The 17,484-nt window shown below is 40.6% G+C and overlaps 1 protein-coding gene across 6 annotated transcripts in view; it reads left to right on the top strand.

Moving 5' to 3' along the window:
• Positions 1-17,484, top strand: part of Cdkl5 (cyclin dependent kinase like 5) — a 221,612-nt gene that overhangs the window by 159,762 nt on the left and 44,366 nt on the right. For all 6 annotated transcript variants that reach the window (XM_031370428.1, XM_031370438.1, XM_031370421.1 and 3 more), the window contains exons 11-14: positions 2,739-2,890; positions 8,605-9,571; positions 13,446-13,547; positions 13,802-13,907. In XM_031370428.1, coding sequence (XP_031226288.1) covers positions 2,739-2,890; positions 8,605-9,571; positions 13,446-13,547; positions 13,802-13,907 — 1,327 coding nt within the window. The remainder of the gene's footprint in view (positions 1-2,738; positions 2,891-8,604; positions 9,572-13,445; positions 13,548-13,801; positions 13,908-17,484) is intronic.

Here is a 17,484-nt window from a genome sequence, read left to right as displayed (position 1 = left end):
GGGGAGGGAATAGGGGATATTTTGGAGGGGAAACCAGGAAAAGGGAGAACATTTGAAATGTAAATAACGAAAATATCTAATAAAAAAAGAAAAGAATGCTGTGGTCGATGAGGGTACCTAGAAATTGATAGAATAGTGTGCTTCTTGAGAGGAGTGTAATCTGAGATAACCTCTTAAGAGGTAATTTAGCAGCATGGAGAAAAAGACTCTTTGATGCTCTGCACACCTACCAGTACCACCCTTAAGAATCCATTAGACTTCAAGTGTTTTTGTCATAGCATTAATCATAATAGTGAAAAGTGGCTGTCAGGAAACTGTCTAGTAGTAGGATGCTTGCTAAATAAATGATAATTGACTCTCAGCAATCATGTAAAGCCTTGTTGTAAACTCTGGAGATGTGGCGTAGTTGTAATACTCTTGCTTAGTATTCACAAGGCCTTGCCTTCAATCCCCTTCCTTCCCAAAAAGTATTATAAGATGGTGTGTTCCCATGCTGTTCAGAAAGGAAACAATGAATACTTGTCATTTGGGAATTTCTGAAAACAGCATATAAAGTACAGATGTTGCATAATATCTACCACTTAAAGCTATGTACTTGTATGGAATGATCTCAGCATTGTATTGTAAGTAGAAGGGAAACTAAGTACATACAGTTATGTGCTAACTACTGTTGGGATAAAATTAAGAGACTCAGATGAAAGTATATGAAGAATATACCTCATAGAGAATGAACAGGGAACTGGTAACTGCACTGTCTCCAGAGAGAATAACTGAGTATTTTGAAGATGGTAGAAAGATAAAGAGTGCAAATACATGATTATTTAAAAGGTTTTTAAATGCTTAAATTAAATTGCAAAAGTTTTTTTCATAAAATGAAAAGAATGAGCTATAAAAACATGTATATATCATGAGCCGGGTATTACAGAAGGAAGACTATATATGGTATTCACAAACAGTTAGATTGCTTCCTACCAAGAGGACTATAATTGTGAGATTGTGGGTGTTTTTTTAATTAAGTTATTTATTTACTTTACATCCCCTACCGATGCTTTCCCTCTATCCTCTCCTTCTGTCCCTTCCTCTCACCTCCCCCCCACTTCTCCTCAGAAAAAGGGAGGCCTCCCATGGATATTAACTAGCCTATCAAGTTTCAGTAAGACGAGGCACATCTTCTATTGAAGCTAGACAGGGCAGCCCAGTTAGGGAATAGGGTTCCAAAGGCAGGCAGTATATTTAGAGTTAGCCCCCGCTCCTGTTTTAGGAGTTCCACACAAAGACCCAGCTGTACAACTGTTAAATATATGCAGAGGTTCTAGGTCCGTTCCATACATACTATCTGGTTGACAGTTCAGTCTCTGTGAGCTCCTATGGGCTCAGGCTAGTAGATTCTATAGGTTTCCTTGTGATGTCCTTGACCCCTCTGGCTTCTTCAATCCCTCTGCTGCCTCTTCCACAGGATTCCCCAAAGTCCACTTAATGTTTGGCTGTGGGTCTCTGCATCAGTTGCTAGGTGAAGCCTCTCTCATGACAATTATGCTAGGCAGGGTATCACTAAAAGTGTCAGGGCTTGGCTCTCTCCCATGGCATGGGTCTCAGGCTGGGCCAATCATTATTTGGCTCTTCCTACAAATTCTGCTCCATCATTTATTCCCTGCACATCTTGTAGGCAGCACAAATTGTGGGTCTACAGCCCTAAGTTGGTCATATCCCTCGTAGGGAGAGGGATATGAAAAGGGAAGAGGGAGAGAAGTGAAGGAAAGGATTGGGAAAGAGAGGAGGTGGAGGGGAGGGGAAAATCTCACTACTTAGGGATTTGGGGAGACTGAGATGGAAAGATCATACACCACCAAGGCTCTGTATGAAAAGAAGTTTTTTTAATACCTCCCTGTTTTAATCATAACCTCCTGTCATATTATTCTGCTTCTAAGAATATGAGTCAGGGTAAACTGTCTTCCAATTTTCATGAAGCAGAACCTCAATAAGCATTCATTTTGTCCTGGCTCTGTTGCTTGTCATTACAGCTGTGGGGTTTACCCAGTTTGTTGTATGTGTCAGTAATGAACTCATGTTGTGGACTGAGAATGTTGCATAATATCTACCACTTGTTATAGGTAGTCTATTGACAGGCTATTCCAGTTCGGAGCTATTAAAAATAGTATTGCAGTGAACAAGCACACATTGTCTTGGTAAGTGTGTTTACACACTTTGGGATGAATTGATGGGCTACATAGTAGGTCGATGTTCATGCATAGCTCTATATTTCCTAATAAATTTTCAGATACTTTAAAAAAAAACTGTGGGTCTAAGGTTCTGTGACTGGGTTGGTGTCCCAGTCCCTCCATTGGAAGTCTTGCCTGGTTTCAGGAGATGGTCAGTTTAGGCTCTGTGTCCTCCAATGCTAGGGTCAACATCATAGATTCCTGGGAGTTTCCATTTTCCTAGATTTCCATCATCCCAAAGATGCCTCCCAAATCCAGCTGTCTCTCCCATTACTCTCTCCTCCATCCTCCCCTAACCTGATTCCTCCCTATTCCCATCCTCTTCTCCTCCCTTCCCTCCAGCTACTCCAATGGTGATTTTGATGGTTTTTTTTTGTTGTTGTTGTTCTTTTCCTGAGGTATTGTTGCTAGGTATTTTGCAGTGACTACATATTTCTCTTCTAGGAAGCAAAGATAAAACTTTTGGTACAGTTTAAATTTAACTTTGTTCTTTCCATTCCTAAACTTTTATTTCCCAAGAATTTACTGAAGTTGGACCCAGCTGACAGATACTTGACAGAGCAGTGTTTGAATCACCCTACATTTCAGACCCAGAGACTTTTGGACCGTTCTCCTTCAAGGTCAGCAAAAAGGAAACCTTATCATGTGGAAAGCAGCACACTGTCTAATAGGTAAATATTCCTTCCCTTCTAAGGAAATACAAATGCAGGTGTGGTCTTAGAAGTGGGTGGAGGAGGCGGCTGCTAAAATTATGCAATTAAAGAAAAGAAGGAAAGCCCTCATTATTCAGAAATATCTTCCTCATGCTTATTACATGATTCAGAACTATAATTAATGAGCTGTGTGGGACTCTTAAAGACTTTTTTAACAAGTATATGATGAAAACCTATGTATTCCCTTGGAAAGACAGCATTGAGCTAGCAACTCTGGAGGTTTCCAGCATCACAGACAGCATTAAGACCTAGCTGATTTTGTGTAAATGACTAGAGGAAGAGGGTTCCTGGAAGGAAAAGAAGACCCTGAATGTGTATGTGGGGAATTGAGTCAAGGCAGCCTTTTTAGAAGTGTTTTGTGATTTTATTGCTCTTCCCAATCATTGAATTGAGAAATGACTTTTTTTATATAAAAATAAGCATAGGGAAATAGTGGTCAGTAATTAAAAGTAGTACATTTTAAAATAGCATAATATTTTTGAGCATAATATTTTAAAATATTTGTTTCTTGCCTGAGCATACCTATAATCCTAGCATTGAAAAACTCATTGGGGTGGTGGTGGTGCACTTGGAAGGCAGAGGCAGGCCGATTTCTGAGTTCAAGGCCAGCCTGGTCTACAGAGTGAGTTCTAGGACAGCCAAGGCTATACAGAGAAACCCTGTCTGGAAAAAACAAAAAAACAAACAAACAAACAAACAAAAACATTGGGTAGTCAAACAGGCTTCAGGATTTACTCAGTTTCTCCTGCCAATCATAGGCCCATCAACACATCTGGTTGAAAATTTTTCTTGAATCAATCACTCAATCTTTGTCTCTGTCTCTTCTCTGTCTCTCTCTTTCTCCTTCCCTCTCTCTCCCTCTATCCCTTTCTCTGCCCCCTCTCCCTTTTACCCTCTCGTTCCTCCTCTCCTCTATTGGATCAGTCAGATGGCTTTCGTGTCCTGACATTCCCCAATTCTATTGCTACATTTACAGGAAAATGGTGTTCCTTCATCTTCCAGAGCACAGCTTTGGCATCTGAGGATTTTTATATATGGGATGTAGAAATAGTTTATTTCACTGAGGAAATGAAAAGCAATGAAGCTTTTAAAAGTTTAATACTACCCCCTCACACACACACACACACACAAAATTTCCCCTTCTTTATGTGGAAAATTATTCTTAATAGATTCGAATTTTGAAAGGTCAAGACCTAGCACTTGTCTCCTGGGAGAGCATCCATAAATTAGGAGAAGAGTTGGTCCTATATTGGGTTTGCTTAGCTGCAGAAATGCCTGCTGCTTGTTATAGCACAGCTTCTAGCCATTCTTGGCTAGTGTGTTCTCTGTTCACATACATGAGATTTTAGTATACCAAGCCATGAAGTAACTCTCATTATGTGCTTGTTCCTTGGCACTTGGCTGGTTGACATTTTTCTCGTATCTTTGCTGGGGTTACACCCAGCTTGGTTTGGGGGTTTTAGTCTTCCTTCTACTTGAATTGCCACATGACTTCTCTAATTTAGCTTTACAAAGTATCCTAATGATATAAAGTTTAATAAAACCAGTGATAAATCTGTGAGTTGTACTGTAGTCATCAGTGATATAACCTGTAGCCTGAAAGGAGGCCTATGGTGAGTCTTGTAGACACTAACTTGACAGGAATTGTGAGTAAATAAAAATTTCTGGAAGGATTCAGTTTTAGGTCTTAGTGATATTTTGAATATATCAAAGGGAAAGTCCTAAGTGTTTTTATCTTTTAGTAATCTTATGTCAGCTGAGGTCTTTCCTCCCACTATTGCCTGTGTCCTGTATTTACTCCACAGAAGTCTATCTTGCCAGGGATGTGAATTCTAGCTGGTGTCTCCCCACAGGGCTTCTAAGACAATTTTTATATGTTCACAACACCGTATCTATTGGTTCCCACTACTGTGCATTGCCTCTGGAGAGTGCACTGTCACCTCACATCATTTTCTCTCTAGAAGCCAGTGAACTCAGTCATTACTGAGTCCCTTGCTTGACACCTTCAGGCTCCTCTGAGGTTCCTTTCATGTGCATGGTGTGATGCCATTTTGACTGTTCTGGTCTTCTCAGTGGTCCTGCTTTACCACTTGCCACATATGAAAATAGTTTTGTGCCTGTCTCCATTTGCTCGTTGGTTTGTGGAATGTTCTAGTCTGGCCTTGCCCTCTTCTTGTAGTTATCCTTCAGCCTCCAGCTGTATTATCCTTCAGCTGGGATTATAGGGTTCTGTCACCATGCCTGGCTATTTTCACTTTTAAACTTATTTTAAGTATACATATTAACTGCCTATCCATTTATCTACTCTGCCAACCATATGAGAGTGGTTCTTAGCCATACAGTCATGCCCACGTGTAATCCCAGCCCTCAGGAAGTGGAGGCAGGGAAACCTGGAATTCAAGGCTGGCCTTGAGCAACTTTGAGGCTAATGTACACTACATGAGGCCCTGTCTCTAAAATAAGCAAGTGATTGAGTGATTTATACATTAATTCGTTTTGAAAGGGTAGCAGTCTAACGCAGATTCTTTGCAGTTATATGTCAGAGATCTATGAAATTTTCAGAGCTGCTTTTTATTGTGCTTTGGCAGAGCTCCAATGTGACGATAATGTGATGCCCTTTCTACATAGGAATTATTGTATGTCTAAATCTCAGTAGCTTGTAATCACTCCTGACATGGAAACACAGAGAGTAACTGCTTAGGATATACATAAATACATACTTATATACATGCATACATACATGTGATGAATCTGGACCTTTAACAGCTTTTTCTGCCTTAACTTTATAGCTTCCTTTCGCTTATATTGCTGTGACTATATAAGATCACAGTGGGTTTATGTAGCGGTAATTCTAACGGTTCTAGAAGCTCTAGCAACTTTCTTCACTGTTTTCTGTCCCTTCCTGGTCCTTATTTATGGTTAAAGCATCTCTGTCATTGCTATACCTCCATCTGCAGAGGAAAGGGAGAAAATATGATTTCAGGGAAAACTAGAGTTTGGTACAAGGAGCCCTGTGGAAGAATTGATCTAGGACCTGAAGTCTGTCTCTACCCACCCACCCCCCCAACCTTTTTCTCCCTTTTCCTGTAGTACTTCTTTCTCCTGCTCAGCTCTACCAGAAGATAGCCAGCTAGGAACCCGAGGGACATACTCTCCAATGGTCTTGAGGCCCAGGACTGGAGAGAGTATTGAGAATAGCCAACATATTTACTCAGATCTATCTATGCGTATGATTATATATCATAATTGGGTTTTTGAAAAGTGCTGAAATGCTTTGGTTGCCAAGATGTAAATAATTGGGCAACTCTGATGCCTTTGGGGTACATAGACTGGCTGGATGCTGTTGTTGGATGGAGAGCACTGCTGAGCCATTCTAACATTAGAGCAGGAGCTCAGAAAAAGGTTGTTGTCTACAAGCAGGATCATTATCTTGTCAGTTTTAACCATAGTCAGCCCTAGTTACATCTATGTTAGAGCAAAATATCCAGAGTCTAGCTCCTAAGTAATTTATGATCTCTTTATACAGGTAACCAATCTTAAGGAGAAAAAACCAGCTGGGCTGGAGAAATAGCTCAGCTGTTAAGGGCTAGGTTCAAAAATCAAAAGTATAATTTATTTCTTAGCCAATTAAGGAAATGTCCACTAGTTATCTAGATAGGACACACAGATGGATCACCCAATAAGACCTAGCCACTTTCCTTTTAACTGCTACAAAAAGAACTTCTCCTTCACCTGAACACTAGATTCACTCTGTCCAGGAGCTTGCCCAGTATACCCTTTATAATATATTTCAATAAACCACCCTTTCTTTCCACCCCCTACTGTGTATATATGTGTCTGATAAATTATTTTACCATTTCTGTAATCAGTCTCACAGATCCTAACATGTATTCACTGCACTTTATTGATCTAGACATATGTTGTGTATATCATTTAACAAAACAGACATAATTTACCTTTGTAATTCCTTTCTAAATCTGGGTAAATGAGAAGGCATAGTTTTTTGGGTTGCCATTCTTATTAAATAGCAATAACAGCCCAGAAGAACTTTTCTTCCAACTATAGTCTCTGATGGAAAACATCTTCAAATCAGTCCATTCTCAACAGTATCAATACTTGCAATGTTTTCTAAATTCACAGTCAAAACAATTGGATAAATCATTCTTAACTTTGAAACCTATATCAAGCCACAATCTTATCCTTTGTTACAACAAGCTGTCTTTTCTAGAATGTCATTTTCTGCTTTCAAACTGAAGACAGGGTTTCTCTCTGGATGACTATTTGTATATTATGCTAGGTAGGAAATGAAGCTTCGAGTCCTAAAGAAGTGCTCAGTCACTTTGGAATAATGAAGTGTGAAATGAAGAAGTGACTAAAGTGTGCCTTTTACCAAGCAATTAGCACTTAAGACTCTGTGTTCCAGTATAGGATTCCTGTTTAGTTTACACAGAAATATCTAAACAGTTAGTGATGCATTTCTGTTTAATGTACAAGAAGCTATCTCAAGAGCCCAACGTAATTGCCACTTCTCTAAGGCATAAACACAGATCATCATGTTTTTCAACAAACCTCACTAGTCAGTTCACATTTCTCTCAGAGTGTCATTTTCTTTACATCACTAGAATTTTCCCTTGTTGACTCTACAGGCTAAAGAGATGTTGGCATGTGTGTATAATAACTACGGTGGGTGTATATCTGAAGCAGCCTACAGGTTTTACAAAGAATTTGAAGTTCAAGGAACCCAGTAACCTTCGAATCTAAGGATTGCCTCCTGACATTCAAACAGAAAAGGGGATTGTCAGCAGTCTGCTAGCTCTCTTACTCATACTAGCTATTCTGTACCAGGCAGTCATAGCCAAAGCATACTTTACCTGACTCTGCATCAGTGACTGTGTTGGCAGCCAGCAAGTTAGACAAGCGTTTAAGGATGCCAAAACAGCTTCATCAGGAAGTGATTTATCTCATTCAGTGACTTAGTCTGAGAAACGTGTCTGTTACTGATAGGGACACATTTGAGATAGCGATTTTAGTCATTTGAGTTCCCTGCTTTTTCCCCTCTTTAGAAAAATCAATCTCTCTCTCTCTCTCTCTCTCTCTCTCTCTCTCTCTCTCTCTCTCTCTCTCTCTCTCTCTCTTTCTCTCTTTCTCTCTCTCTTTCTCTCTCTCTTTCTCTCCTTTAATCAAAACACTGCTGTTATCTTCTCATCCTTTTATTCCTCCAAACAAATCTCTTCTTCCCAAGCCCCTGTCTGACTCTGATGACATATGTGTGTGCCCAGCCTAATGCAAATAACTAGGATTTCCTTCAGAAACATGTAAGAGGTTGTTGAGTGGGAGCAATGTATCAGTGGGTACACCACCAAAGAGTGTGACTACCTCTCTCTCTCTCCAACTTTTAAGTGTCTATATAGCTCCTGTGGGAGGGTAGGGCCTTGAGTCTCCTGCATTCAGGATGGAGTGTTGATGGGTCCAGTCTTGTGCAGGGAACTATTCCTGCAGTAAAGATAACAACCATGTCAGATCCAGACAACAGCAGCCCTTCCCATTCTCCAGCTCTTAAATTCTTTCCACTCCTTCTTTCCCTGAGCCATGCAGGTGTTTTAAGTCTGGTCTCTTTTAGTTTACTGTGGATTTGTTTATCTGTTTTAAACATTATACTGTTTTAACCATAGGAACCAATCCACCAAGGGTGCTGCTTTACAGACTCACCACAGATCCAACAGCAAGGACATTCAGAACTTAAGTGTTGGTCTGCCCAGGGCTGAGGAAGGCCTGCCTGCAAATGAAAGCTTCCTAAATGGAAACCTTGCTGGAGCAACTCTCAGTCCAATGCACACCAAAACCTACCAAGCAAGTACCCAGTCTGGGTCTTCCAGCAAAGATCTCACAAACAACAACATACCACACCTTCTCAGTCCAAAAGAAGCCAAGTCCAAAACAGAATTTGACTTCAATATTGACCCAAAGCCTTCAGAAGGTCCAGGCACAAAGTACCTCAAGTCCAGCACCAGATCTCAGCAGAACAGGCACTCATTCATGGAAAGCTCCCAGAGCAAAGCTGGGACCCTGCAGCCTAGTGAGAAGCAGAGTCGGCACAGCTATATTGACACCATCCCCCAGTCCTCCAGGAGTCCATCCTACAGGACAAAGGCCAAAAGCCATGGGGCGTTGAGTGACTCCAAGTCTGTGAGCAACCTTTCAGAAGCCAGAGCCCAAATCACAGAGACTAATACCAGTAGATACTTCCCATCCAGTTGTTTGGACTTGAACTCTCCTACCAGTCCAACCCCCACTAGACACACAGATACGAGAACTTTGCTCAGCCCTTCTGGTAGAAATAATCGAAATGACGGCACTCTGGACTCACGGCGAACCACCACCAGACACTCAAAAACTATGGAGGAGTTGAAGCTGCCTGAACACATGGATAGCAGCCATTCGCATTCGCTGTCTGCACCTCATGAATCATTTTCTTACGGGCTAGGCTACACCAGCCCCTTCTCCTCTCAGCAGCGTCCTCACAGGCATTCCATGTATGTGACCCGGGACAAAGTGAGAGCTAAAGGCCTTGATGGAAGCTTGAGCATAGGGCAAGGGATGGCAGCCAGAGCCAACAGCTTGCAGCTCTTATCACCCCAGGTATCACTTGGTGTTTTGATCTATCTATCTGCTTCTCTTGGGAAAGTGTTACAAGGAATATTTATAAGGTTGCTATACAGTTCTCCTTACTACAATCAGCCTGACTCTCATTGGACAGTGAAGGAAATCACTCTTTGGATTATTTCTGTTAAAAATAATCATTTTTAGGTATGGTGGCACAGAACAGGCATGTCCTAGCACTTGGGAAGCAGAGACAGGTAGATCTTTGTGAGTTTCAGGCTAGCCAGGACTACACAGTGAAACCCTGTTTCAAAAAGAATAATAATTACTACAATAATTTAATATTTGTAGTACTTTTTAAATGTTCATTTCTGACATATTTTGATGGCTGACCATGTATTGAAATTAGCAGTATGGACTAGCTCTTGCTTATTTTAAAATCTGGGTTGTTTTTTTTCTAGTCTTTCTAAACCACATATGTTTTAACTTTTTTTCCTAATACTAAGCATTTTTTATTAATCATTTTATTTGTTTACATTTCAAATGATACCCCCCTTCCCAGTTACCCCTCCATAACTCCCCCATCCAATCCCTCCTTTTCCCCCTCCCTTTTCCCTCTATGAGGGTGCTCTCCCACCCATTCACCACTCTAGCATCCCCCCATGCTGGGGCACCAAGCCTCCATAGGACCAAGGGCCTCCCCTCCCATTGATGCCAGACAAGGCCATCCTCTGCTACATATGTATCTGGATCTATGAATCCCTCCATGTGTACTCCTTGGTGGGTAGCCCAGTCCCCGGGTGCTACAGGTAGTCCAGCCAGTCAATACCATTCTTCCCGTGGGGTTGCAATCCCCTTCTGCTCCTTCAGTCCTTCCCCTAGCTCTTCCATTGGGGTCCCAGGCCCAGTCCAATGGTTGGCTGTAAGTATCTGCGTCTGTTTTGGTCAGGTGCTGGTAGAAGCTCTCAGGGAACAGCCATATCAGAACCCTGTCTGCAAGTGCTTCTAATACCAAGTATCTTAACTGAATTTAATTTTTTACAAAATTTTTGTAAGCTAGGTAAGTTTAACTTCAGGCCAGAGTAAATGATATTTGCCAGGTCTTTCATATTTTTAAAAGATTTTTAAAATTATGTATATATCTGTGTCTTTAAGTATGAGCACATAAGTATAGGTACCTACAGAGGCCAGAGATATCATATACCTTTAGAGCGAGAGTTATAGGAAGTTGCGAGCTGCCTGACATGGGTTCTAGGAACTAAACACAGGTCCTCTGCAAGGGTAGTACATGCTTTTAACTATTGAGTGGCCTCTCTGGCCCCTTGGACTTTTTTTTAAGTAAGTAAGTATGTATGTATGTATGTGTGTGTATGAATGACATGGTGCAAGGGATGTACATAGACATGCACATGGAAGGATGACTTTGTGGAGCTGGCTCTGTCCAGCCATCTTTATGTGGGTTTTAGGGATCCAACTCAGGTCATCAGGTTTGCATGCTAAGCAGTTTACCTGCTAACCTACAAAATCATTAAGACCTGCATCACTAGAGCACTAGCTATGAATAGGCATAGAGAACAGGGAGAGGTCACTGTGAGCAGGAACAGTCTGAAATGGTTTCAGTGCAGCTAACAGCCTGACCTGTGTAGACAGATGAAGAATCACCACAAGAAGCCCTGATTGGAAAGATGAAATTAAAGTTTCTCTGCCATTATGAAGTATGTTAACTGAAAGGGGACATTTGGCAACAACTGATTTGTTCTAATACTGTAAACCTTGACACCGGTAGCCATGCAGAGGTGTGCTTGTGTGTTGAAAGAAAGATGGAAGCAACCCTGTCAGTCCAGCATAGGCCCTGTTGGAAGCTCCCAGAGGAGGGAGAATCTGAGCAGATCCTTGTGGGAAGAGTGAGATTTCACTTGGGGGAGGAAAGTGATAGCAGCAGGAAAGAGGACTAAAAATAGTGAAAGTATTCTAGGAAGATGTGGTGTTACACGGATCCCAACTGGCTTCCCATTGTTGGAATGAAAATGTAAGAGCTAAACAATTCTCACACAAGCTAAGGAGGGTATTGAGGATTGAGTGCCAGTATGAAAGTAGAGTGGATCCCAAGGACTGTGCAGGAGCAGGCACAACCAGACTTGCCAGTTGCATTGTTGAAGGATTTCTTTCCTAGCGTTTCTTTCCTAAGAGGTCCTTTTTGGAATTGGGATGGTGATTTTTTAAGCTCCATAATTCAACATTATCCCTCTCTGTTGAGACCCATAGGAGGTGGGTAGACTGCCCAACTTTCCCCAGCTGCCACTTTAAGGTAGAACTGGGATTCTGAGGCAATCTACAGATCCCCAAGTATAAAATGGTGGCAAGATGGCCTGATGCCCAGTTAAAGGTGGGGCAGGAGGTATTTGCAGGGCCTTTAAGTGAAATTATAGGAATGCTTAGAAGGAGTCCTGAGAACTCACTATAGAGATAAGAGAACCCAGAGTGTGTAGAAACACCTCTAGGACCTGCCCACTGCCTGTAGAAGGGAGTTGGAGATCAAAACCAAGCAGATTGTTGTTGGCACTGAGACAAGTGTTAAACAAAAGAAAAATGAAAGGCAGCCTCCCTTGGAAAATGGACAAATGACTTGCTCTCAGAGAATTCAGAAAATAAGTATCTTTGAACACTGTAGTCCTAAACTAATTATAAACAATTACTGGAGCTTAGCACATATCCAGCTGTTACTTCAGTCCAGTTCAGGAGGTGCAGCGCCAAGCCTTAAGAAAGGCCACAATTAAAGGCTAGAAGGTGGCTAGAAGGCTTGAAAGAGCTGTGAGTAAACCGTGGTGCTCATTCTCATGGAGGTATTGTAGCCACTTTCAAATGCACAGGACCGCTCACTGGGTTGAGTTTAAATGTAAATAACTCATTTCCTTTTAAAAAAAAAATCTTGTTCTGGGCCTTTGTCAACAGTACAGGTGGCGCCATAGAAAGAAGAAAGGCAGCATCAAATTAATTTCTTTCAAAAATTTGGAAAGAAATAGTGAATAGTAGTGGGGAGGAAGGTAGGGGGATACCAGTTCTTATTTGAGTTTTTAAATTAAAACATTTTATATATACCACCTAGGCTTGATAATTTTTTATGTATAATATGTAGATACTGAAAGCAGCCAGCTCCTTCTAATTGTGTTCCTTAACCCTCCTAGCCCAGGATGGCAAATGTGATCTCTTTTTCTCCCTTGGTCACTGTTAAGGACCCACTGTTGTGCTGGGTTTATGACTCAGCCTACTTGAGAGGGATCTAGGTGTAGTAACACCTCTAGATATAAGCACCATCATAACCATACTGAAGAAATACATTGAATAGATGAGCTACTGTCCTGGAAAAGATGAAGAGAACAAGAAGCACCATAGACTAGAGGAGTTGGGGACTCTTAAGACAAAAATCATTAACAGAGATTATTCTATTCCTCTTTGCATTCACAAAGCACTTATTTTCATCTGTATCTACTGTGTTAGTCTCCTGGAAAAATACTTTTGCCTCTGCATACTTCCTTTCAGAGAACTCAGCCTAAGAGCACTTTTGGATTGACTGATAGAATCTCTAAGCATAGTGCTGCTTAGAGCTGTTACTGTCTAGATAGAAAGGTGATTTCTTTTGTTGTTTTAAATAATTAATTGAACTATTTTCAGACTAATGTAGTCCTTACTTGCCTTAACTTTAATGAGAATCTTGCTATCTGTTAAAATTTGTGGGCCTTATTTTACATTCATCAGATACTTTTACTGTTTTATGGAATGAGTGATATTGAAGTCACCCCGTGATTTTTATTTTAGCTGGTTAAGGTCCTAGCTGTATTAAATGAAGATAGTGATGAGTTTTTGTCCCTAGAGACAGGAAGTTTCTATAAATCTTTTTGACTTTGACTTGCAGCCTGGAGAACAGCTCCCTCCAGAGATGACTGTGGCAAGACCTTCTGTTAAAGAGTCCTCCCGAGAAGGCACTTCTTCATTCCACACCCGTCAGAAGTCTGAGGTCTGAGCTCTTCAGAGTTGCTACATCTTATAGTATGGTCTGTAAGGACCATTCACTCGGCAGTATTACAGCCTAGCTTTTAAACTTTATCCATATCCAATCTCCCATAAATTAATTGAACTAACTTAGAAAATACGTTTTCTTTGTAACATAAGCCTGGGTTTTCCTTTAAAAGATCAAAAAAAAAATTAGGCATTGGTTGGGCTTTGTTGTAAGCCATGGGTTAACTTTCATAACCTTGTTTCCTGCCTCAGGGGGGAGTATACCATGACCCACACTCTGACGATGGCACAGCTCCCAAGGAAAATCGGCATCTGTACAATGACCCTGTTCCGAGGAGAGTTGGTAGCTTTTATAGAGGTAAGCCACCCCTACCCCATATTTACTAGAATCCCCCTCTGTTTGCCGCTGAGGCTATCTCCTTTCCTTGTCCACCACTATTTCTTCACTGCTCCAGCATACCTCAGACCAACAGTGTCCCCATTATCTGGCAGTTCTCTTTGCCCCTAGTCTCCATTGTCATTTTAGTCCCTTGTCTCTTCTGGCTGGGACCCTGATTAGTCTCTGTCTCCAAGGCACCCATCCAAACAGTCCTCAGCATGATCCTTCTGAAGCTAGAGATCGACCATACCATTCATTCATTTAACATTTACCTATGTCACTTTGTGCCCAGAACAGTTTAGCCTATAAAAAAATCCCTGACCGGACACCCATTATGTATAGTGTGGCTACATGATAGCTAGCTATGAAGATGGTTGGTTCTACACCAAATTATAAACATCCATAAAACATGAGAATTTTTTAAATTATATGCATCCATTTTGAGGCTGGGGACACATAGGCCATGGTATAGAGGTCAGAGGATAGCTTATAGGACTCCATTCTTTTTGTCTACCATGTAGGTCCAGGAGATCAGTCTCAGGCCATGACACCTGATGGCAATCAATCTTTCCCCTGATGAGCTATATGAAGGGATATATATATATATATATATATATATATATTCCATATGTGAACATATATATGATATATATGTGTATGTGTGTATATATATATATATAATTTTTATTTTGGAACAGCATCTCGCTGTGTAGACCTAGGCTGGCCTGGAACTACAGGTGTAGACTAGACTGGCCTAAAATTTAAAACTACTTGTCTATCTCTGCCTCCTGAATATTGTGTGTAAAGGTGTGTGCCAACACACCCAGTTTGAGATTTTTAAAAATATTTTGATTGTGTATTTCTATTATGTGAACATTACTCATGGCAATGTGACATTATAATACCAAAAATTCAGACTTGCATAGAATATGTTAGTAGATAAGACAGATAAAAATATCCACCCTCATTCTTGCATTTACAGAGGAGATTGCCAGCAAGTATAATAATTCTCTAGGGCAGTCAGATAATAATACTACAGGAGAAAGAAATAGAGCAGGCAAACATTGCCCCCAGTAGCCCACATTTGTACCCCAATACCATAGCTCTAACTTGTTCAGAGGCCTTTGGATGCTTGGTAACTATAAATTCTAAATTCCATGAGATGACATTCCAGGCTGTCTATGATCAAATCCTTGTGGTCCACTCTGTCAGTTCCCTACCCACCTCTCCCTACAAATCTCAAGCACACCTGGCCCTCTCATGGCCTGGAGCTGCTTTCCTGCTGGCACCAGTTGTTCTTGTATCAGTTTTCCCTGTCCTATTCCAGAAGTATCTCTTCTCTGTTCCATTCATGGTGCCTTGTCTTTGTCCCTGATACAGTGCAGACCACATTGCACTGGTTCTAGTGTTTCTCTGCAAGGTTTTTGAGCTTGGGACAAAAGCCCAAAGAAAATCAGTATCTGTACAATATTCTGACTTTGAAGAACAGAGATGGAGATCAGTGATAGAGTGTTTGCCTGGCATGTGTGAAACCCTGAATTTGATCCTGAGAGATAAATGGAGGAAAGGAAAGAAAGAGGCAGGAACTACATGACACAGCTTCATAAATAGTCATTAATTGACTTAAAGAAAACTATCAAGAGTAGCTTAAAAATAGACTTTGTTGTTGAACAGATGACTAAAACATGTTTTTTGGGTTCTGTGAATTTAGCAGAGAGCTATTAAAGAAAGACAACCCTTTGAGGTTGCACCTGATGGTAAAGTGCCAAATATTTGAGAATCACAGTGCTTTGGGGCGATATGAACAGGAGGTTTGGGTAGCACAGCCTTGACTTGTATGTCCACACTGCCTGACTTCCTGCTCTTTCTGATGTTATAGACAGCTGGAGAAGTTCAGTCAGGGTCAGATGGAACACAAAATACTGTTTGGTAATTAAAATTAGGAATCTGAGCTAAATAAATGCATACAAGTGTTATTAGGGAAGAGATGTGCATTGAATGATTAGGCTACTATGTGCTCTCTTCCACCTCTACCTTTAGAAAAGCACTAGGCATCAAATATGCTTCTTAATAGCCCCTCACCCAATTCTATGATGACTGTAGAATCTTATAAAGCTAAACTTTTTTATTCATTTATTATATTCATTATATAATTATATATTTATTATATTCATTATATAATTCATATATTCATTTATCATTTTATTATATATTTATACACACACATACACACAGGCACACACACACACACACACACACACACACACGAGTGGTCTGTCTTCATGCACACCAGAAGAGAGAATCAGATCCCATAACAGATGGTTGTGAGCCACAATCTGGTTGCTGAAAATAAACTCTGGACCTCTGGAAGAGCAGTCAGTGCTCTTAACCTCTGAGCCATCTCTCCGGCTCAAGGCTAAACTTTTAATTCAGACTAAAGTTAATTAGTTTTCTTGTCGTGTGCATGAGTAAAAACATCTTCAGTGTAAGGTTTTCTTTTTAAAATCATCAGTTGTTTGTATATATGATTGGAGAAAATACCCTTCTTTTGGGGAAAGGGTCTATCCATGTAGACCAGGTTGGCCTCCAGCTGACTTCTATCTTCCTGTTTCCATATTTCAGTGCTGGATTTCTAGGTGTGTGCTATCATACCCAGCAGAGGAATATTTTAATATAAGATGGAAGTGGAGTTTTAAATTAACACAATAGTCTTTTGGCTGCACTGCTTGGGTTACAAATAGATTGAATTGGTTACTATGGAAAAAACGTTCCCTTTATCTATCTCATAATCTACTTTGACATTTGGCAAGTAGAACATTTTAATTTTTAAAAATTCAGTAATAGAAAGAAAAGTTTAAACTAAATAAAACACTTGGAGGCATCTGTCATTTCAATGATACTGGTAAGTCCTAGAGAAAAAAAAGTGGTTTTTTTTAAAAACTGACAGATGTTTCCAGATATATCTGGAGAGATGTTTCTAGAATAGGTTCATTCTGTTTTCTTATCCAGATTTCTTATCCAGAGGCAAATGAAATGGTGTCATTTTTTGTTGTGTTGTTGTTTTAATTTTATGTTTCAGATTTTAATTGCATTCTCTCCCTCTTCCACAATGTTCCCTGAGCATTAGGTGCAGGAGTGTATTATAGATGTATCCATTAGGACTAGGCATCACAACTCTGTATTTTGATTAGATGTGGTTTTCTGTAATGGTTTCCATCTATTGCTGAGGAGTGAAAACTATACTTACCTATGGGTAGAAGAACAAATGTTTATAGACTGTTTTTAGGGGCTATGATGACTTAGTAAATTAGTGGTTGTAGATTCTCCTCCAAGAACCATGCTTTTACTAGCACTGAATAGTTAGCTAGGTTTCTAGTACCAGGCATGGTTTCTCTCTCATTGAGCAGGTCTTCAGTGTAATTAGAAAGCTGTTGGCACCGGGTGGTGGTAGCGCACGCCTTTAATCCCAGCATTTAGGAGAGGCAGGTGGATTTCTGAGTCCGAGGCCAGCCTGGTCTACAGAGTGAGTTCCAGGACAGCCAGGACAACACAGAGA

This window comes from Mastomys coucha, chromosome X, assembly GCF_008632895.1.
Source record: "Mastomys coucha isolate ucsf_1 chromosome X, UCSF_Mcou_1, whole genome shotgun sequence".
In the NCBI taxonomy this organism is placed as follows: domain Eukaryota; kingdom Metazoa; phylum Chordata; class Mammalia; order Rodentia; family Muridae; genus Mastomys; species Mastomys coucha.
The sequence above is the reverse complement of the archived record's forward strand: the minus strand, read 5'-3'. Positions and strand labels throughout refer to the sequence as shown.